This window comes from Bison bison, unplaced genomic scaffold (genome assembly GCF_000754665.1).
Source record: "Bison bison bison isolate TAMUID 2011002044 unplaced genomic scaffold, Bison_UMD1.0 scf7180017864198, whole genome shotgun sequence".
Classification (NCBI taxonomy): domain Eukaryota; kingdom Metazoa; phylum Chordata; class Mammalia; order Artiodactyla; family Bovidae; genus Bison; species Bison bison.
In genome coordinates this window covers 4,388,032-4,410,736 of record NW_011494770.1, presented here as the reverse complement: position 1 = coordinate 4,410,736, position 22,705 = coordinate 4,388,032, and the positions used below count along the sequence as shown (strand labels likewise).

Below are 22,705 nucleotides of genomic sequence, written 5' to 3'. Positions count from 1 at the left end.
CTTTTGAACTGTGGTGTTGGAGAAGACTCTTGAGAGTCCCTTGGACTGCAAGAAGATCCAACCAGTCCATTCTGAAGGAGATCAGTCCTGGGTGTTCTTTGGAAGGACTGATGCTAAAGCTGAAACTCCAGTACTTTGGCCACCTCATGCGAAGTTGACTCATTGGAAAAGACTCTGATGCTGAGAGGGATTGGGGGCAGGAGGAGAAGGGGACAACAGAGGATGAGATGGCTGGATGGCATCACCGACTCGATGGACATGAGTTTGAATGAACTCCGGGAGTTGGTGATAGACAGGGAGGCCTGGCGTGCTGCGATTCATGGGGTCACAAAGAGTCGGACACGACTGAGCGACTGAACTGAACTGATAGCCATCTATAAGAGCTTCAGTGAGCAAAAACAACTAAGGGAGTGACAATGAACTTTATACTTAAATCAGCAGGATGTGTTCTTTCAAATCCCTCACCCTATGTCCCAGATAAGATTCAGTATGTAAAATTTATTCTACAACATACTTCAGTTCTGCAAATTTTAAAAATCTAAACCATAAACTTCTTTCCTGTTTTGTATTTTCATCTTCTCAGTCCCAAGTGAACCTCTCAGAAAATAGACCTGCATTACACAGTCTCCCTAAAAGCAAAAAAAGTGTCCTGGGATAGTGCCCATACCAAATATTACAATGAATGCTCAAAAGTAGTGTCTGACTTTCTCCTTGTGCTATAAGTCAGGAACAGACAACTCATTAAAGATGTTAAAAAGGGGAACTTTGAGACTTCTATGTGCCATTGTAAACACAACTGCTTGGGGCTATTTTTCCACTAAGTTGAAATTCTTATTCTTAAACTTTTCCTGCTTAGTAAATGACTGTCCATTCAAGCTAGCAGATGATGATTCAGGCTACGGGCATGGAAAGAAGCTTTAGGGACAAACTGCCTGCCACTCACTGCTATCCCACCCAGGCACTTGACAAGTAAGAGCTCAGAAAATTTTGGCTCAGAAAGGGTAATAAATAAATTAATAAATATATAAGTCAGCTGAAAAACTCTCTGGAACCCAGGACTCAGGAAACACAAACCCAGAGTAAGTCTGGCCAGAAACCTAATGACCTCAGTAACGAAACTCTTGAGTCAGCACCTTGACAACACGCTTTTACTTCAGCTGTGATATAACAAGCGATTACAGATGATGCCAACACACCATCGCAAATGAGTGGGAGTTGGTTGGATGGAAGCAGTAAGAAATACTGAAGTGGCTTTACAAGTGTGAAGGCATGAAAACACACTTTTAAAATAGGGGTGAAATCTTCATAATGACCCTTACGACAAATGGATATAATGACAATAACGGCAGGTTATAGACCTGTAATCTACAGTAGAAGTGACATTCTTGTATTACTCAATACATCAGTGAACGATACACCCAGATCAACTCCTGAGGCTCCTCCCACGAAAAGGCTTTGTGTTCTAATAGCCTTCCCTGTTCTTGCTAGAAAATTAACGAACAGCTTAAAATGAAATCATACAAAACCCAACATCTTAAATTTGACCTGAAGACTTAAAAGACAAAGCTCTTTTGAAAGCTAGTTAATGTTCCTCAGTTAAATAGGAATCATAGAAAAAGAGAATTGGGAAGTATAGAAAGACAGAACAAAACACAATCAGAAAAAAAACTGTTCCTTTTGACTGAACTTTATGTGACCTTGAAAGCTCTCAGTAGTCTAAATTGTTTGGTTTTTCAAACTGGGAAACACTTCTATTCCCGTGCATGAGGCACATGAACTTCATAAGAGATGTTTTCCATTTTAATTCACTGACCATGAAAATCAGACTTTCAAAGATTATCTATGCATTTTATTATCACCATTAAATCAAAGCATTTATACCAGCACAATGCTTCTAAATATCAGATTCTAATTCTCCTACAATTAACAATCTTCAAGAAATCTTCTTTCTTCTTAAAGAAGAATTTCTTCTTAAAGAAATCTTGTGGTAATAAAAAGGTTGTATAGTTACATTTTTCTTTTATAACAGCAGGAAAAAAAATGGTTAAGGGAAATGGTAAAACTCTCTGTTGATTGCAATAAAAATGTATAATTCAAATTTAAAAGTCCAAACCAAATCTGTCCATGAAAATCCAGGAAGTCACTGTCCCCAAATTTTCTTCCCTGGTTATAATCCATTATTCCAATTTCAGTCCCTTGCTAAGCTGGTAGGATGACACAAGATTTTGAAATGTTAAGATTTCTGTTTCACAACTTAAATAATATTATGGCCATTACTAAGGAATGCCTGAACTAAGTCAATTGCCCTTTTTTTAAACTGAAGTATAGTTGATTTACAATGTTGTGTTAATTTCTGCTGTATAGCAAAGCGACTCACTTATACAAGTATACGTATTCTTTTCTACTATGATTTATCATAGGACATCGAATATAGTTCTCTGGGCTACATAGTAGGACCTTGTTGTTTATCCATCCCACATAAAATAGCTTACATCTGCTTATCCCACACTCCAAATCCATCCCTTCCCCAGTTCCTCCCCCTTGGCAACCGCAAGTCAGCTCTCCACGTCGGTGAGTCTGTTTCTGTTTTGTGAAATAGGTTGATTTATGTCATACTTTAGATTCCACATATAAGTGATATCATACGGTATTTGTCTCTTTCTGTAAGTCAATCTCCTTTAATATTTTTTTTTAGAATCAGAGACTATTTGGGGAACATTTTAGAGACTAAAACGTACAGAAGAATAATATAAGCAACACTTTCTACCCACATACCCACCACTCAGCTGAAGAAATAAAATGTTTTAAATATTCTTGCAGCTGCATGTGCAACATTCCATGATCCCTTTTTATTCCTTCCCTACTGGTAACTATTACACTGAATTGGGGATTTATGATGTACATTTAAGCATCTATACTTTTACTAGATGTGTATGACTGGTTTCAAAGTTTCTATAAACAAAATCATACTCTATGTATCCTTCTGCCATGTGTTTATTTGCAGTATATTCCTGTTGACTGATGTTTCTATTACAGATCACATTTTGCTCTCTTCACAAATCTAGTAGTTTCTGATGGTGTAGTAGGTGTTTTGGGTGATACATCATACAGCTCAGATTCTGTTATCTTCGTCTTAAGAGTATTGAGTTTTGTTCCAACAGGCATCTAAGTTATGGTCAGCTCACCTTGTTTATGTGGAGTCTCGGTTTGGGGTTTTATTAAGGTGGTGCTTAATTGGTTTTCCTCTTCATTTTAGTATCCTTCCTTAGTCCTTGGATGTGGTCTTTTTATTCGGAAGGCTTGGACCTACTGGAGTTTCAGTGGAAAGCTCAAAGTGTTTATCAAGCCCCTCTAACTTGGTGAGGTTCAAACCCCAAACTCTGTCTCTCCTCCATTGCACAGCTGCTGAAATCTTGGTTCAGCTCTAGCCTTCTAGCTCCTAATTTCTGCTGGACTCCTTTGAGTTTTATCACACCTGTACAGATGTCAGGAATCAGCCAAGAATGGAAAGGTGGCTTATATGCATATTTTGGGCTCCCTTTGTGGCTCCTTCATGTAAGGGATCTATCATTCAATTTCCAGGCACTAGTCAAATCTATTTTCCAGTAGTCATGTATGGATGTGAGAGTTGGACTATAAAGAAAGCTGAGAGCTGAAGAATTGATGCTTTTGAACTGTGGTGTTGGAGAAGACTCTTGGGAGTCCCTTGGACAGCAAGGAGATCAAACCAGTCCATCATAAAGGAAATCAGTCCTGAATATTCATTGGAAGGACTGATGCTGAAGCTGAAACTCCAATACTTTGGCCACCTGATGTGAAGAACTGACTCATTTGAAAAGACTCTGATGCTGGGAAAGATTGAAGGCGGGAGAAGAAGGGGATGGACTGAGGGTGAGATGGTTGGATGGCATCACCGACTCAATGGACATGAGTTTGAGTAAATTTTGGGAGTTGGTGATATACAGGGAGGCCTGGTGTGCTACAGTCCTTGGGGTCACAAAGAGTCAGACATGACTGAACAACTGAACTGAACTGGCAGCCTCAGACTAACTCCTTCAACCATGTAAGACTACGGTTTTCTTCTTGAGTTGTATCTTCCCTAAGCCTGCAGATTTGAGAGCTCCCCCAAAGGAAAAAGCATATACATGTGGATCTTATCTAATGCAGTACTCCTCATCTAAGAATCAAAAGCTCTCCAGTTTCTATTTTTAGTCACTCTTTGGTGCTTTCAAACTTTTTTAAAAGTGTTGTCCCAATGTTTATAACTGTTATCAGCAGGAAGGTCAGTGCCATAGGAGCTACTCTTTCCCAAAGAGTTGATAAGCAGATGCAAATTTTAATGGGCTCTAGTTTCCCCAATATCTTATGGTTTATGGTATTTTTAAGCCTTCTTTTAAGATAATTTTTCCTTTTCCAAGTCATAAATCCATTTTGTATATTTTATTATAAATTTTTTTCCAAATAAAATGTTTTGATCTTTAATTTACTTGGATTTTATCTTTTTGTGTGTGGGTTAAACTAGGGATTCATTTTTATTTTTACAGGCAGGTAAACAAATTTTTCCAGTATCCTTCCTAAAGAGTCCATTTTTTCCCCTCTGGCTCATGAAGCATAGCCCTAAGTTGCTCAGTTGCATCCGACTCTTGCAACCCCATGGACTGTAGCCTGCCAGCCTCCCTTGTTTATGAAATTATCCAGGCAAAAATTCTGGTGTGGGTAGACATTCCCTTCTCCAGGGGATCTTCCCAGCCCAGGGATGAAATCTGGTCTCCTGCCCTCATGAAGCATATCATACCATAAATCTAGTCATATCAGCTGAGCCACCAGGGAAACCAGTCATACGCATACAAAATGATATATACCAGGCTCTGTTTTTAGTTTGTTTCTTTCAGGCTCTGTCTTCAGTCTTAGAGTTTTATTAACTGTTTCAGTTTATTGGAGGATAATCACTGTAAAATGCTGTTGTTAGTTTCTGCTGTACAACATGAATCAGCTACATATATATATACATATATCCCCTCCTTCTTGGAACTCTTTCCATTCTCGACCCCCATTCCACCTATCTAGGTCACCACAGAGCACCAAGCTGAGTTCCTTGTGCTATACAGCAGGTTCCCACTGTGCTGTGTGATTAGTCACTCAGTCATGTCCAGCTCTTTGCGACCACATGAACTGCAGCACACCAGGCTCCTCTGTCCATGGGGATTCTCCAGGCAAGAATACTGGAGTGGGTTGCCATGTCCTCCTCCCGAGTTATCTATTTTACAGATGGTACTGTATATATGTCCATCCCAATCTCCCAATTTGTCTATGCTTGCACTCATACTGGGCTTCCCTGGTGGCTTAGCTGGTAAAGAATCCGCCTGCAATGCGAGAGACTCGGGTTCGACATCTGGGTTGGGAAGATCCCATGGAGAAGGGAAAGGCTACGCACTCCAGTATTCTGGCCTGGAGAATCTCATGGACTGTATAGTCCATGGGGTCGCAAAGAGTCAGAGACGACTGAGCGGCTTTCACTCCACTTCACTTCACTCACACTAATACTGTATACCTGAATTGTTACACTGCTACAGTATGCCTTATCTGGGAGAGCAAGTCCCTCCACCTCATTCTCCAAAATAGAATTGCCCATTCTAGACCCTTTATTTTTTCAAATAAATTGTAGAATCAATTTGTTGAATTTTATGAAAAGTCCTGCTGTAGAGAATTAACGTCTTTAAATCAAGTCTTCTCATCCACATAACTTGGTTTATTTTTCCATTCATTCAGGTCTTATTTCATGTCTTTCTATAAAATTTTATGAATTTCCCCAATTATATTTTTATTGTATTGTACTTACATCTTTTAAAAATTCTATTTTTTTAAACCATTATCTTTTCATCCAATTTACCCCAATTTACTCTGCTTTATTAAATGAATTTCATCAAAATTATTTACTAAATCTATAAATTCTAAGATTTATTTTATAATATACAATCAAAGAATGAAAACAATAATTTAATACTCATTTAAAAATGATTTTTTTGTGTCATGGACTTACCAAATATCTTACCCTGTACACTTACCAAGAAGCTCCATGGTCTCTGCTTTCAGTGTCCATGAAATTAGAGTCCAAAAACATATCTTTGTAGATTCGACCAACGAGGCAATACATATCTGAAGCAACCTGCTCTTCATTTTGCACCAGGGGAATCATAATGTCAAGAGCTTTTGCTCTATCTCCAGGGAGGTTTCTCCTAAGGTAGAGAAAGGGAACATCACTCTTTCTGTATAGACTACAGAAGCAGTTTAGGCCAATCATCTTTTTAAAATGTCTGTTTAATACACTGATTCACATTAATAAGTTTGGCAGGATAAAAACAATAATTACATTTTGAAAGTCTTCTGCAACTCTTTTTTATCCTACTTCATGTCTAATCATCTAAAAAGGATTTATTTTGAGTTGGTTTTCTGCTGATGTGATGATTTGTGCTTATCCATCCACAGTTATTCCAGTTTCCCTGCGGACTCTGTGTGGGTTCAAGTTGACAGAGTGAGATTAAGAATGCAGCCTGTGGTTGTGAATGGGGCAGAGTCAAGGAATCCAAACAGGGGCAAAACCCTGATGCTATAGGTTTCAGTGGCTTTTGCTCCAAAACACTGAGCAAACTAATCCATGCTGCTGCTAAGTCGCTTCAGTCGTGTCCGACTCTGTGCGACCCCATAGACGGCAGTCCACCAGGCTCCCCCATCCCTGGGATTCTCCAGGCAAGAACACTGGAGTGGGTTGCCATTTCCTTCTCCAATGCATGAAGGTGAAAAGTGAAAGTGAAGTCTCTCAGTCGTGTCCTACTCCCAGCGACCCCATGGACTGCAGACTACCAGGCTCCTCTGTCCATAGGATTTTCCAGGCAAGAGTACTGGAGTGGAGTGCCATTGCCTTCTCCTAACTAATCCATAGACAATACCAATAAACTAACCTGAGTTGAGCAATCAATCATCTAAGGAAGCTGCTTTATATAGCTCATTTTAAAACTGGTGAGTATGTACAGACTATACATACTCAAAGATAAAAATTCTCTTAAGAGTTATTTATTGAACCTTGAAAACATTTATGCTAAGTGAAAGAAGCCAGTCACAAAAAGACTATATATTGTACAATCTCATTGCATGAAATATCCATAATAGGCAAATCTATGGAGACAGAAAGAGATCTGTGGTTGCCTAGGTCTGGATTTGGGAGGAATGGGAGAGTATCCTGCCTCCATTGGAGCAGGACAGGGTGTGGGTGGTTTTGGGAAAGGTAATATAAATACTTTAAAACTCATGGTATTGATGGTCACACAACTCTGTAAATACATTAAAATCCATTGAATCATACATTTTAAATAAAATTGTATGATGTGTGAATTATATTTCAATAAAACTGTTACATAAAAGAGTTATTTCTATTCTCAATTACTATTTTAAATCTTTCTGTCCATGAAATTCCTTTTTACATTCTGTACTAATGCTTTCAGTTTAGAATAATACTCCATACAAATACATTTATCATTTCATTCTGTTCTATTTTAGGAAAGACAGAGATAAAATATAGATAAAAGAAAATATAAAAGGCTCTTATGGACTTTCATTTTTTATTTCAAAATATATTTCATTCCATCTTTCATTTCATCTTTCAAAAAGGATTTATTTGAAAACCAGTTGGAACAGATAATCTCTGGAGCTTTCATCTCTTTCTGCCAAATCTAAAGAAAAAATGTTTAATAAATGGGGAGATAAAATTGACTTTCATTATTATATTGGTAAAGGTAGCACGTTGTAGAGCTTGGGCAGATGAATAAAGGAAAGACACAGTACTGGCTGAAGAGCATGCTGACTTTTCTTTGGAGACAAAGGCAGGAGAACTAAGTGAGGGAGAATACAAGTACCAGTATCAGCTTGCTCTGGGTCTGAGCCTGTTTTATGACATAACTACGAGCCTTGAAGAAAAATTACTCAAGCACTTTAGTTTCCTCAAGGGTAAAATAATTAAGACTTCATGGCAAATGAAAAATAGAGGTGAGGCTCCCCTCTCTTTTTCTTTGTATCATTCTCTTCAACTGTAGTAATTACATACATATCCAACTCTCTACCATAGAAGAGAACAGCAAAACTAAGTTCTGGACAGTTTAGTGCTTTGGGCCTCTCTATGGCCAGAGTAGGGATGGTCTTCCACGGTGACTCTGGGTAGAAAGTGGCACTGAGGTAGGTGTCAGTCATGATGCTGACAGAAAGCACAGAGGCAGGACTGGGAGCAGCATTGTTAGTCCTGATCCTAGAAAACTCATGGACGCATGACCTAAAATGTGGTCCACAGAGTTTTGATTATATTAATAATTAGGTATATTCAGAACAATCTCAGTGAACATCTTCTCTGATTAGGAATATGTTCCCCTAGATATAACTATCCCTACTCTAGTTAGTTTTTGTGTAAATAACCACTTGGCATTCAATCTATTTAAAGACAATATCACATCCATGTAATTCTAAAAATCCCCAAAATATATATAAATAGAAAATACAAACTTTGACAGAGAAGCAAAAGAATTTTAAGAATTCAGATATATAAACATTGAGGGTACTTCTTTTACTCGCGAAAAGTGAGACAAAATCAGAATGCATGCTTCCTATATTTTATATGGTTGAAGTAGAAATATTAACAATACCTTATAATAGGAGTGGTTGCAAGGCTACATGAAAAACATATCATGGAAAGAAGATGCAGGTTAAAAAGTAATACGTTAGGCACATTGTGGGGGGGGGTTGCACTTTTTCTTCTTACCTATTCAGTGCAAAGGCATAATGAAACTTCACATGGTGATGGGAGGCCAAATCAAACGTTGGAAGCTTTTCTAAAGTCTCTACCAGCTTCACAATAGAATCATAGTCCTTTCAAACAGGAGAAGAATAACATAGAATTAAATCTTTGGGAGAAAGTCTTGACAATGAAATGCCTTTGAACAACCAGATGCCTGAAACTAAGAAGAGTATTAAGAAGGAACTAGTACCTTAAAGAATCTAGAACCAAGAAGAAACTGTTTGTTCATTTGCTTGCCTGAATAAGGGTTTTCGATTATATAGATAAAACACTGGAAATACTGAATTACCATCTCTGACCTACAAAACAATGAACTCTCTAGCATGGTAATACTACATTTTCTCAGTACAGGTGGTTTACTGCTCCCTGGAGCTAGATTCCCGGTATACAGGGTGTTGTCAATTACTTTCAGGGAGATAATTTCCAAGATATCAAGAACATGGAGGAACCGATAGAACTTCTATTATAAGTAACAAAAATATTTGGTTTCAACATAAGAAGGCTCTCCAGTTATGGGATCTTAAGTGCCACACGTCTCCATGTATGTGAATCTCTGTTATCCACATGAAACTTTACTCGAGCCTGAATGGGTAGGAATAGGAAACCACAAGTCACTTAAATTTTACTGTAAAAATCCAACAGCATATCCCCAACTCAGAGATTTAATTATTCTTGTATGTGTTGTGTTAAGCTGCTTCAGTCATGTCCAACTCTTTGCTACCCTATGGACTATAGACCGCCAGGCTCCTCTGTCAATGGGATTCTCCAGGCAAGAATCCTGGAGTGAATTGCCATTTCCTCCTCCAGGGAATCTTCCCGACCCAGGGATAGAACCCAAGTCTCTTATGTCTCCTGCACTGGCAGGTGGGTTTTCTACCATTAGCCCCATGATTCTTCTTAGTGTAATTTAAAAATTTTAAGACATCCCAATAAAATAATATGGCATATCTGCATTTTACATTACTTATTTTTAAAGTTATTTTTATAATTAATCAATTGTACATTTCTCGCTTCTGGCTAGTTAGATCCAGCACTATCAAATTCCAAGCAACACAATTCCAGGAGTAAGAGATATATTTGGAAAGCTCTAAAAATGTCTGTTTTTTGCGAAAACAAAGATTTCACTTAGTGACAGGCAGGTGTGCCTGAGCCTAGCAGAATACAACAGCTGTCTGTGGATTAGCCATGCATGCAAATTTTTCTTTATGTTCTTTTGGAGGAAGAAGGCAGCCCTTTACTGTATAAGTCTTTCATAATCACTGATGGTTAACTTATATGAGTCTGTTTCATTTATCATAAAATCTCTGGATGGAAAGCTTAGGAGAGTCAATAAAAAATTACATGTAGTAACATGAGTGACTTAGTAGCTAACTGGAACTGGATATTAACACTCCCTTATTCCTCCAACATGATACATAACCAAGACTTGATTTTGAGCATCTTCTCACCTGGATATCTCTATATGAAAGTAACAGATTTATGACAATATCTGCTGTCAAGACTTCAATATTATCCACTCGCTGTCGAATTCTTGCCAATTCAGCTGCCAATTCTTTGCCAGTATATAAGTTACGAGCTTTCCTGATATCGTTGAGTATAGACTCCCGGAAATACTGGCTGGTGGAAAAACACACATTTTTAAGAGTCGATACTAGAAAGTATTTCAATGAGAAGCAATAAGGAAATGAATGACACCTGCAGCATTCATACCTTTCAGATCATTAAGATGTACAGAATGAACACCTCATCTAGCTGGTATTATTAAAAAACTGGGGCATCCTAATATTTTACACTCTGCCTTGCTCCAGGAAGAATTAAAGGTAAAGATATTCCATGTTAATGAGTTGTCCAAGACCCTGCAGTATTCCAGTTAAAATGCTAAAACTTTATTTTTCATTTTACTGTCTTGAGTAGAAATTGTTCTAAATAAATTAGGTATGCCCACAATTTGAACATAATATAACATGTACCTTCTGATCCAGCATCATCATTTATCAGCATAAATGACTGCCCTTAACTAAAATATAATAGTGCTTTCAACAATTTTTAGAGAGTTCTTGTCCTTACACTAAAAGTCCCTGGACATTTATTCAGATAATGTTTCTGTACTTACATGGAATATATTTTTAGCTCTACCATTACTATAACACAGTTAACAGTCTTTCTTTTTTCTGATTTCAAGTTGTTCTCCTCTGAATAAAGTGGACAAAATTCAAAAGGTAGACTAAGGTGCATCTATTTTATCCACTTAAAGGATATTATATATATTTTTTCCTGGTTCTTGACTGAGTATTATATGTAAGAAACATCTGATAAGGTGCACAAATACAGCAAGTCCCCTACATACGAATGAGTTCTGTTACAAGAGCGTGTTCGTAAGTTCAATTTGTTCGTTAAGTCCAACAAAGTTAGCCTAGGTACCCAACTAACACAATCGGTTGTATAGTACTGTACTTTAATAGATTTATGATACTTTTCACACAAATAATATGTAAAAAAAAAAAACACAAAAAATAAGAAAACATTTTTAACCTTACAGTACAGTACATTAGTATAGTACAAGAGCTGGCATACAGAGACTGGCATCAAGTAAAGAGGTAAGAAGAGTTACTGACTGGAGGAGAGAGAGAGGTGGGAGATGGTAGAGCTGAAGGATTGTCAGCAGAGGAAATGGAGAGCAAGCTGCAAGGGACAACGTACGCCACGTGTGTAAACCAACGTATGCTGGACTGGACATACGGACACACGTTCACATCTTTGAAAGTTCACATATTGCAGGTTCGGATGTAGGGGACTTACATCAACTAAGTACACGAACACTCCACTATCACTACCAAACGGCATTATTAAACTTTACCTGGAACTTGCTTGTGCCACCTTCAAAAGCTGAATGAAACGATCCACGAGAGGTAAGCAGATGGGTCCCAGAAGCAGCTCAAAGTTCGGCTGCATGAGCTCAGTCAAGCCCTTCATGAAGCTGCTGTCACAGCAGTAGACCTTGCTGTGCGGCGTTATCATGTAAGGGATAAACGTGTAGTTTCCAGTGCACATCTGCGGAGAGAGGAGGACAGGGGTGGCGAGCCGCCCTGCTGACCCCGCCCTAACGTCACCCCAGATCTGACTTTTAAATAATAAGCCTAAATGTGAAAGGAAATTTTAAAAAAAACTTCATTTCCTACTCATGATCTATGAAAATTTCCTCCAATTTCTTGAATTGTTTACTTCAAGTAATTCAGACTTACACATGATAAAAAAAAATATGGCATGGCACAGTTTCTATCAATCCCTTAAATATTTATTCACCATTCTCTTGGCTACAGCACTATGATATATGCTGTAGGTGAAGCAAGGCAGTTTAAAACACAGCCCTCAGCCTTCAGAAAACTTGTCAGAGACACAGCATAAATACATGGAAATGGTAAGAGCTAACATTTTAGGGCTGCCCATGTGACACCAAAGTGTGAGTGATGCCAGACTAAGCTGATCCCGTCCAGGCTACTCGATCACAGTCATGGCTTTGTTAACATCTCAGTTACTAAATCTAGAGACCCTACATATTAAAAAGCAGAGACGTCACTTGGCCAACAAAGGTCCATATAGTCAAAGCTACGGTTTTTCCAGTAGTCATGTACCAATGTGAGAGTTGGACTATAGAAGAAGGCTGAGAGCCAAAGAATTGATGCTTTCGAACTGTGGTGCTGAAGAAGACTCAGGAGTCCCATGGACAGGAAGGAGATCAAACCAGTCAATCCTAAAGGATATCAACCCTGAATATTCATTGGAAGGAATGAAGCTGAAGCTCCTATCCTTTGGCCACCTGATGCGAAGAGCCAACTCATTGGAAAAGACCCTGATTCTGGGAAAGATTGAAGGCAGGAGGAAAAGGGGGTGACAGAGGATGAGATGGTTGGATGGTATCATCGACTCAATGGAGATGAGTTTGAGCAAACTCTGGGAGATAGTGAAGGACAGGGAAGCCTGGCGTGCTGCAGTCCATGAGGTCAAAAGAGTTAGATACAAACTTGCAGCTGAACAAGAGACCCTGAAGTTATCCTTGATGCTTCCATTTCCTCCACCTTCCACAAACTACCAACGTGCTGTCTATTCCACCTCCAAGATATATCTATTTGTTCACTTCACTCCATCTTCTCTGCTAGCACTGCAGACCATGCCACCAACATCCTGGCCTGAGCCATTGTAATTGGCTTTTACCTGGGCTCCCTGCTTCTCCTCTTGCCTATCAGTCTGTTTTTTACCCAGCGGTCAAATGGCTCTTTCAATAACATATATCAGATGACTTCTCTCAGCTGCTCAAGTCCCCTCCCTTACTCCTGGGATGAAGATAAAATAGATCACTGTCACCTACAAGGGCTTAACTATCCAAACCCTGCCTCTCTCTCTAGCCTCAGCCTGTACCACTCTCCACTCACTCAGCATGACCTTCTGTCTGTTCCTGATGATGCCAAGTGAGGGTGCACCAGTGCAAACACAAGTGGAACTGGGAAGAATAAAGGAGATGTTGGACTGGATGCCCCTGAGGAAGCGAGCCTGACTGGAGCTTAGGGCTCAGGGAAGGGAAGTGAATACAAAATTAAGGATTTCAATCTCTGTTCACGGCAGTGGGAAATCTGGAAGGATTCAGAGCAGGAAAGAAAACATAACTAAAGCTGTGCATTTTGACAGTCCAGGCAGAAAACAGAATGCACTGAAAGAGAAAGAAATGAGATTTAAGGAAATTAGGGGGGAAGCCACAAAGCAAGACCAGATCACAAGAGTGGATGCATGAACTTGACGTTAAGAAGAAAGAATCATCGAGACCAGCCAACTGGTTACAGATATTGAAAGAGAGGAAGAAGAAGGCATTGAAGGCCACTCCATAGTCGTAAATGGGGTCCTTAAAGGAGAATGGGATCCTTAACAAAAATCAAGAATTCAGAAGCAGAACTAGACTTAATTATTAATATTTATGAACAAATTACCTTTGGGGGCATTTGTTATATATTAGGTAATGAATCATAAACAGGGCCTGACTTCTAGTTAAAATGTGAGATGAACTTTAAGAGGGTGAGATCTGATTTGGTGAGTAGGGTGACATGGACACTTTTGAAAGGTTGGGATTTAAGGGGAACAGTACTTCTAAAGTGATAACGTCCACGAGTTGCAAGCCAAAGTGCAGACCTGGAAATTATTTGGTATGGCTGAGTCTGAGGAAATGAGAGAGACCTCTAAGAGAAAAAGCCAGAGAGAAAGAAAAAAAGCAGAGGGCTGAAAACTAGAATGAGATGGGGAGAAAACTCTATTTATCACTCTTCTAGGGAGTTCCAGGAGCCCCAGTTACATGTTCCATGTCAGCCCAATGGAGAACAATGAATGCATTGCTTCTCTTATCCTTTGAACTAAATGAACGAGAGTAAACATTTATTCATTATGTGCAGGTGCCAAGGAATGAATTTCGGTCATATGTTTACAACAGTCCACTAATGAAAGGGATCTTGTCTCGTCTCCATTGTACAGGTAAGGATTCAGGTAAGGCTTGGCAAGGTCACACAGCTGGGCTATGATGTGTCTAGGATGCCAGTCCACGGACTCCTTTTCCAGAGGGCCTGCCATTATTGCCAGGGGGCTGAGCACCCTCCCGAGTGTCCTTGACTTGCTGGCACACCATCTCTTTGCTTCAGGCCACCTTGCACGGACCCCTGCATGAGCCAACTTACTGCCTCGTAGCAAACAGCTAAGAAGTACCAAATGTCCTTACAGCCCCCCTTGATTATTTATGAACACGTTATTCTCTGAGGCACTTGTATCTCAGGTAATGAAGCAGAAACTGGACCGGACTTCTAGTTAAAGTATGAGAAGAATCTCTAAAGGTTGCAATTTGATTTTTAAATCAAGCACATTAAGGTGTTCCTTTCACAAGTTCTCCTTCATGGAACAGTAATTGGAAGACTAGTCAGGAAGAGTAAAAATAAACATACCCTGCTTCTAAAATGTTACCAAGATTCCACAGCAGGTTCACCAAACTAATCCTTTTACCCAAGCCACTGTCTAAGCAGAAAAGAAAGGCAAGCATATCAAGAGATGGCTTTTCAAATCTTCTAGAGCTTAAACTTTTGAGTGAGTTGTAAAAGAGCAACAGAATCAAATACTGCTATTTTTGAAAATCATTTTGACTCAAAACTACCAAAGAGAAGGCTCAAAATCTTCTAAGTCACAAAGTAAGGACAAACAGGTGAGAAGCCAATAAACCAGAAAAGCGCTATTGGAATTTTGGAATATTATTCCTCTACTGCTGGATAAAGTTCTGTACCTTCAGAAGCCTTAATATCATGTGTACTTGTGTATAAGATAAGAACTAGAACACATTATTACTGAAAGACTGGGCATTGAGAAATAACATATCTGTATAAAACATTCTCAGAGAGGAAGAGTATCAGATGTCTCAGTGTGTATTGAGCAGTAGGTGGGTAAAGAGAGAAAGATGAGAGTCATGCAAATAGCAGAGAAAATCGGATTCCAACTATCTTCAAACCCCATGGGATGAGGTTTCAGAATCCTCGAAGGTATTCAGCATGCTGAAGCTTTCCCAAGTTCCTGGTCTCAATGTACTTTTTGGAATCTCTTCTCTAAGGCAGTACTGTTTTTCAATGTCCCATTGTTGGTGACCAAAAAAAAAAAAAAAGGCCATGGGGGGAGAAATAAGCAGCAAGATGCACTTCTGGGCCTGAGCTAAGAGCCAACCCAGCAAGCCTGCAGTGGGGAGAAAGAATGTGGGGAGTGGCTGTGGATGGTGTGTTTTTTAAAAGGATACCAACTATTGAAAAAATCACCTTTTCAAAATGATGAACACTAATAATATGGGAACATTTATTTCCGAAGCTGGCTCACATAAAGTTTAGAAATACTATTACGGCAATTTCTATTTACAGATTGCTGCCAATCTTGAGTTTGAAATACCTAATAATCCAAAGCAAATAAAAAAGACTGTGATCAAGAACAGACACTTTAGGTGCAACAATTGTATTTTATTAATAAGATACTAATTCTAAAACAATTAAACCTGCTTCTTGAAGGAGAAAGACCACCTTTCCTTAAATTTCAAAACAATGAGGCATGGTCATAAAATAACAAGACTGGTCTCTTCAGCCCATACTTGTTTTCATGGTTATAAAAACACACAGCTCAAAATCTAGACGAATTCTCTCTGATTATCTCTACTGCTTTTGTTTTAAAAATAAAAATGCCAACTCTGTGTTTCAATTTTTAAAAGTTACATAAAGGTGAACATAAGTATGTGTGGAGCATGAATTAAGCTTCTGGAAAGATATGCCCTCAGCCGCCAAACATATTGAAATGTATGCCCAAAATACTCAACTTTTGAGAGGGACTTAGCACTGGAAACACAGCAGCATACTTGAGTCAATAGATGACTTGTTCATAATGTGTAATATTGGGTCAACTTACAAACCTGCTTCCCCACGTGTCCAAACTATCACTGGGCATGATCAGTTCTTCTCTGCCATTCAGGTAAATGCTACCTCCTCTGAAAAACCTTCCACGACCACTTGAGGGATAGGCTACCCACTCTTTGAGACATTGCCTTACATTAATTTGTAATCTGTTTGTTTGCTTAATTGCTTGCCCATCTCCCCAGCAACACTCTGGCATGCCTCAGTTGTCTCCTGGGACAATTATGAATGAGCTGTCTCCACTTTCAGCCTCCATAGTGAGTGTCTTGCAGCACCAAACCCAAAACCTGGCACACAGTTCATGTTCCATCAATATTTGCTTCATAAAATCTGTTACACTGAGTTGATGCGTGAAGCAATCCTTGTTCTTTTCTGCTGAGATGTGAAGGATAAGTTTATCACGGCAACATTATTCATGCTGCAATGAGTCCCTGACCTGAACTCTTAAATTTCTTCAATCTTAATTTCTTCAATTTCTGATCTAAGGGAAATTTACCCATCGTACTTTTAATCTTATCATCATAAATGGAATCATGTACAGATTTTTATGCAGTATGTTATTTCCACTCTACGTTTCAGAAATACATTAAGGTTTTAAATACTGGCTTACTTTCCAAAATGAAAACACAACCATTGACATAACCATGCTAATTCCAAAATATAATTATTCTTCATGCATTTAAAACTTCTTAAATTTATCTTTATCACTCTTTAATTTTTAATTCTCTGTGGAGGGTAAGAACTTTGTAGTGTGCTTTCAAAGGTCTTAAAGTGTGGTCCTTAAGACTTAGGAACTTAAGTCGATCTCAATGTAAAGACAGAGATATGTAGACATATTTCCATATGTGTGTGCATGTATATACATGTATTGACACATTTATAATTTATATATATAGTATACATATAGATATATAGTATATTTATACATAGAGATATCTGTATACCTGTATATATGGATATGCACATACACAAACATATGTGTGTGTATCAGTGCATTTATAGATATATGTTGCTTTAGTAACACTCGTAATTATACAAAATTGAATATACTATGTAGTTTTTGTTCTAAATATAATTATATATAGAAAAAAATAGGCATCAGTGTCATCTCCCACTAGTATAAATAAGTTTCACTACAAAGAGATACTTAAGTAAAATAGCCATATTTATATTGATGTGTCAGAAGCTTTAAAAGGAAGATACAGAAATTAATAATTTGTGGAAATAGAAAATATACCAGCAATTAGCTGATAAAAAAGAAAAGATAAAGACGTTTATGGAAGGATTAATTAAGTAAAATACTCACAGTATTCTTCTGGCAAATGATCTCCTGAAAAAAGAGAAAAGAGAAGAGTAAAGCAAAAGTTAATACAAAATTAATTAATTAAACTAATTAACTGAAATATTCTATGTGGTAAAATTTATATTAACAATTTTATTATTTATCACTAGCAATCAGGGAAGGCAATGGCACCCCACTCCAGTACTCTGGAAAATCCCATGGATGGAGGAGCCTCGTAGGCTGCAGTCCATGGGGTCGCTAAGAGTCGGATACAACTGAGCGACTTCATTTTCACTTTTCACTTTCACTTTTCACTTCCATGCATTGGAGAAGGAAATGGCAACCCACTCCAGTGTTCTTGCCTGGAGAATCCCAGGGACGGGGGAGCCTGGTGGGCTGCCGTCTATGGGGTCGCACAGAGTCGGACACCACTGAAGTGACTTAGCAGCAATTAGAAATTCAGAATGTGAAGAATAAAAGGTATCAACTAAATTCCTGCATCTGAGTTTACAGTCTGATGAAGGGGACTGCTGCTGCTGCTAAGTCGCTTTAGTCGTGTCCGACTCTGGGTGACCCCACAGACAGCAGCCCATCAGATTTCCCCGCCCCTGGGATTCTCCAGGCAAGAACACTGGAGTGGGTTGCCATTTCCTTCTCCAATGCATGAAAGTGAAAAGTGAAAGTGAAGTTGCTCAGTCGCATACAACTCTCAATGGCCCCGTGGACTGCAGCCTACCAGGCTCCTCCATCCATGGATTGTCCAGGCAAGAGTACTGGAGTGGGGTGCCATTGCCTTCTCCAGATGAAGGGGACAGGAGTACACAAAAGTATCAACTATGGTTTTAGGAAAACAGCATAAACATGAAAAATCCAAAACCCGAATCTGAAAACCATTTCTGCAGAGTATGTATGTGCAGAATTATCTTATCAGCTACAATCTTTGGGGAAAGAGATTAAAATGAGTTAGCTTTCTCAAAGCACAATCTCAATCATGCCCTGAGAAGGAACCTAGCAGCATGCTTGGAGTAAAACTAGAAATAAAGGGTACTGGCTACTGGTCCGGGGGCAAAGTCATATGTAGACAATAAAGACATCTGACAATAACTAGTCATAAATGTTATGTATTGTTCCGTAAGAAGTGAAATATGACAAATACATTGCAGGTTGTGCCCCTATCTTCTAGATTATGAGAAATAAATGCCATCATGGGAATAATGTGGCTGTATCATACCTGGCACATAGAAAGCTCTCGATAAAGCCAGCTATTATTATTCCTAGACTTCAAGATGACTAGAGACATGGAAGAGACAATCTGGAAGAGTCTGTGGAATAAAAGCTTCACTGAGGTTGGGGAACCATGATTTAGAAAAGGGAAATGGGACTGTGTTTTAGAAAAGATGGCATGTGTGTTGCCAGGGAAACAGGAAATGTGAGGCATTTTTGGAGTCTATAGCATGGTCCATCTGGCTAAGACCAGAAGCAGAACCAACCCAGGCGAGGTAAGAGAGGAGCAGAGGAGTGATGCTGGCTGTCATTCATCCCAGGAGACTGGCTGTTATTCATCGCAGGATCGACGTGGGGAACCTAGGAGGGCTTTAGCTTGGAGCAGTAGGTAAGATTTCTGAATGATTAAGGGTAACAGATGAGTAAACAAAAAGAGGAAAGGACTGTGCAGGGTAACTGTGAGACCCATAAAGATGTATATAAAATACTAAAAGAGACCGTTCAATACTCACAATCTTGCTGGCGAAAAAAAGAACACATACACATGTAAAAAGAAACATTATAAGCCTGGTCACACAATCATGTATGCAACCTGTCCTACATCCAAAGAGCGATACAACAGTAAGAGCTGGGGTTTCTGGGGAAAAGAAGATGTCCCTAGGGACTGAAAAAGGCTGCAGATCAGCAGAGAAGGTGGAATTCAAGAGGACAGTCACATCTTCCAAAGACAAAGCAGGGAGGTAGGAATCCAGGCTAGGGAACTAGGAATGCAAAGGCCCGTTTAGGAAACAATAAATATTATTCCTGGGGCTAAAGAAGACAGCTCATTTTGAGAAGTATAGAAGAGAGAAATAAAAGGGTTTCCTTTTATTATTGAAAAGATCTTGAATTCAATCATTAGGCTAAAACAGAAAGTTCATTTTGGCACATACTGATAGTAATAGAAAGTTATTTGGGGCCTAATTGAAGAAAGCCTTGAATGCCAAAATAAAGTACTCTGTTGTGTGGGCACCTGGGCATATGAGAGTAAAAGTGTTGTTTAAGGTGAGTGACAGACATATAAAAGTCTCTGCACACACTGGGACATTGTTTGTAAAAGCAAAGTTTGGGAACAACACAAATGTTCTATCAACTAGAAACTGGCCGACTAAACTATGGTTCCTCGACACGATGGAATACAATGCAGCTGAACAAAAGACAAGAAAGTTCTCTATATGGAAAGATCTCCAAGATACACTGCCTAGTGAACAAAAGCAAAGTACAGAATGGTTGCTGCCCTTTGTTTCTACTTATGTGTATAAAAGGGAGAAAAATAAAATCCTAATTTGTCTGCTTCTAAAATCTCTCTGGAAGGATATACAAGAAACCAATAACAGTGGCTGCCAATGAGAGGGGATCCGACTGCCTGGAGGACAAGGATGAGAGGATGACTTTTCAATAATATATTTTTTGCACTTATAAATGTTTATATTGGGTGAATGCATTACCCAAGAAAGACAAGTAATTAAAAGGTAAACCTTGTAAAAGTTTTAAAAATATGAATTACCATGGTGGTATTTAGTATTGGGTGGGAAAAAGCTTTCAGGTAGTTATTGCCAAAGTCGAGGAATGTCTGGACTCTGGACTTGGACAATGGTAGTGCCCTGGGGGATGGAAATCAAGAGATGGATGAGTGATGATGTAGAGGAAAGCTGAAAGTGTCTTTTCCCACAGTGTTTCACAGGTAGTTAATGCATCTCTCCACCTTCTCTGCTATACGCGCGTGCATGCGCGCGCACACACACACACACACACACACACACGGTTCATGAAAAACACAAAGCCAGGATAGTCTAGCTATCCTGGCTCAGACAGTCACAAAGCCAGGAATATAGTATGCAGAGTTTTCCGAACTTGATTTATGGAGCATCTCTCCAGAGTAGCAAACCACACTCTTCCCTAGATCAGCATAGCCTTCTCTCATCCCTCTATGCAAAAAGAAAGAAAAACAACACTCTTCTCTTAATCCTGTACCACACAGCATCCTCTGCATACTGCATAGGAAACCCTCTTCTCTCTTGACTGCCTTCAATGACATCTAACCCCCTAACAGAAGCAGCTGATGTCCTTATTTTTGCCCTCATGACTCCTCATACCGACCTCTATGACCGCACTGGATGTACCACACTGCAATTACCGCTTCATACACTTCTCCCAATCCTACATCATGAGTTCCTGGGGTGCAAGAGCCATGTTTAGTTCATATTTGTATCCCCACTGATTGCCTAGCAGATTGCAGGGCATATAGTTGGTGCTCAATAAAAGAATGAATACATTAACTAGTTTGTGAATGTAAAAAATACTGGACTCTGAATTAGGATAGATAGGTGTTAAGTCTTGGCTCTGCTCCTGACTGGCTGTGTGTCATCTCACCTCTCTCTAATGTAACACACTAAGAACTGGATAGAGGGATCGTTGGCCCCTTCCGGCGCTATATCCTATCACTTACTTTTGGCAAAGGCCTATCTAAGTCAGCATCATTCTTGTGCCACTGGAAGGAGCGATGTCCTTACGCCCAGCACAGGAGTTACTTGACCATGATTTCTGTTTGGTGCATCAGGCACAGAGATGGAGGTGGTGATGAAGGGAGCTGTGATGAGGGCTGAATGAGCTGAAGGCTCCCATCTGGTTGTCGCCAAAGGAAATAACCACAGTGGTTACTGGCCTACAGCCAGTACGTTATGTCCTCCTGAAGAATTGCTTATTGAAGTAATAATTCTCTTACATGTCTTCTTTGCTTCCATTTCAGGTAATGCATGCATCATAAAAAATTCTAAACCTATATTCAATCAACCTTATAGCCGTCCTACTGAATTCTTATTAACTGCTTGCTCATTTTTATAGAAGCTAAACGGGTACAAATGGTTCTCTTAAAGAAGAATTCACTCACAGCTTACAAAAGGAGGTATCAACTTTAAAGAAAGAAAGGTACTATTTGTGCACTTTAACTCAGTACAAATAAATAGCAAAAAAGACCTGAAAACGTATCTAACTACTGAGGTGGAATAGTGAATGTTTGCATGTGTGTGTGCTCAGTTGCTTCAGTCGTGTCCAACTTTTTGTGATCCCATGGACTATAGCCCACCAGGCCCCTCTTCCGTGGGATTCTCCAGACAAGAATATGGGAGTGGGTTGCCAGATCCTCCTCCAGGGGATCTTCCTGACCCAGGGATCAAACTCTCATCTCCTGCATCTCCTGCACTACAGGTGGATTCTTTACTGCTGAGCCACCGGGGAAGCCCCAGTGAATATTTAATTTGTGCTAAATCCATTGAAGAGGAATAAAAAGGAGGAAGGGGAATAAATTTAACAGGCAACTGCAATACTTCACATCACTCAGTGGAAATGTCTTATCTACAGAGCCTAAAAAATGAAAAATAAAAATCAACATAAACTCCAGTTCTTTAACAGTGAACTGTTTCTGAAGATGCATCACCCCACTGCAACTTCGTTCTTGCCTAAAGTCTTTCAGTTCAGTTCAGTTAACTGCTCAGTCGTATCTGACTCTTTGAGACCCCATGAATTGCAGCACTTCAGGCCTCCCTGTTGGAGAAGGCAATGGCACCCCACTACAGTACTCTTGCCTGGAAAATCCCATGGACAGAGGAGCCTGGTAGGCTGCAGTCCATGGGGTCGCTAAGAGTCGGACATGACTGAGCGACTTCACTTTCACTTTTCACTTTCATGCATTGGAGAAGGAAATGGCAACCCACTCGAGTATTCTTGCCTAGAGAATCCCAGGGATGGGGGAGCCTGGTGGGCTGCCATCTCTGGGGTCGCCCAGAGTCGGACACGACTGAAGCGACTTAGCAGCAGCAGCAGCAGCAGCAGGCCTCCCTGTCCATCACCAACCTG

General features: G+C 39.5%; 1 protein-coding gene across 1 annotated transcript in view; it reads right to left on the bottom strand.

The window, feature by feature from the left end:
* Positions 1-22,705, bottom strand: part of MAP3K5 (mitogen-activated protein kinase kinase kinase 5) — a 231,453-nt gene that overhangs the window by 126,579 nt on the left and 82,169 nt on the right. The window contains exons 5-9 of the mRNA XM_010844304.1: positions 17,612-17,635; positions 11,697-11,890; positions 10,288-10,456; positions 8,804-8,910; positions 6,066-6,236 (exon numbers count right to left, since the gene is read on the bottom strand). Of these exons, the coding sequence (XP_010842606.1) occupies positions 6,066-6,236; positions 8,804-8,910; positions 10,288-10,456; positions 11,697-11,890; positions 17,612-17,635 (665 nt within the window). The remainder of the gene's footprint in view (positions 1-6,065; positions 6,237-8,803; positions 8,911-10,287; positions 10,457-11,696; positions 11,891-17,611; positions 17,636-22,705) is intronic.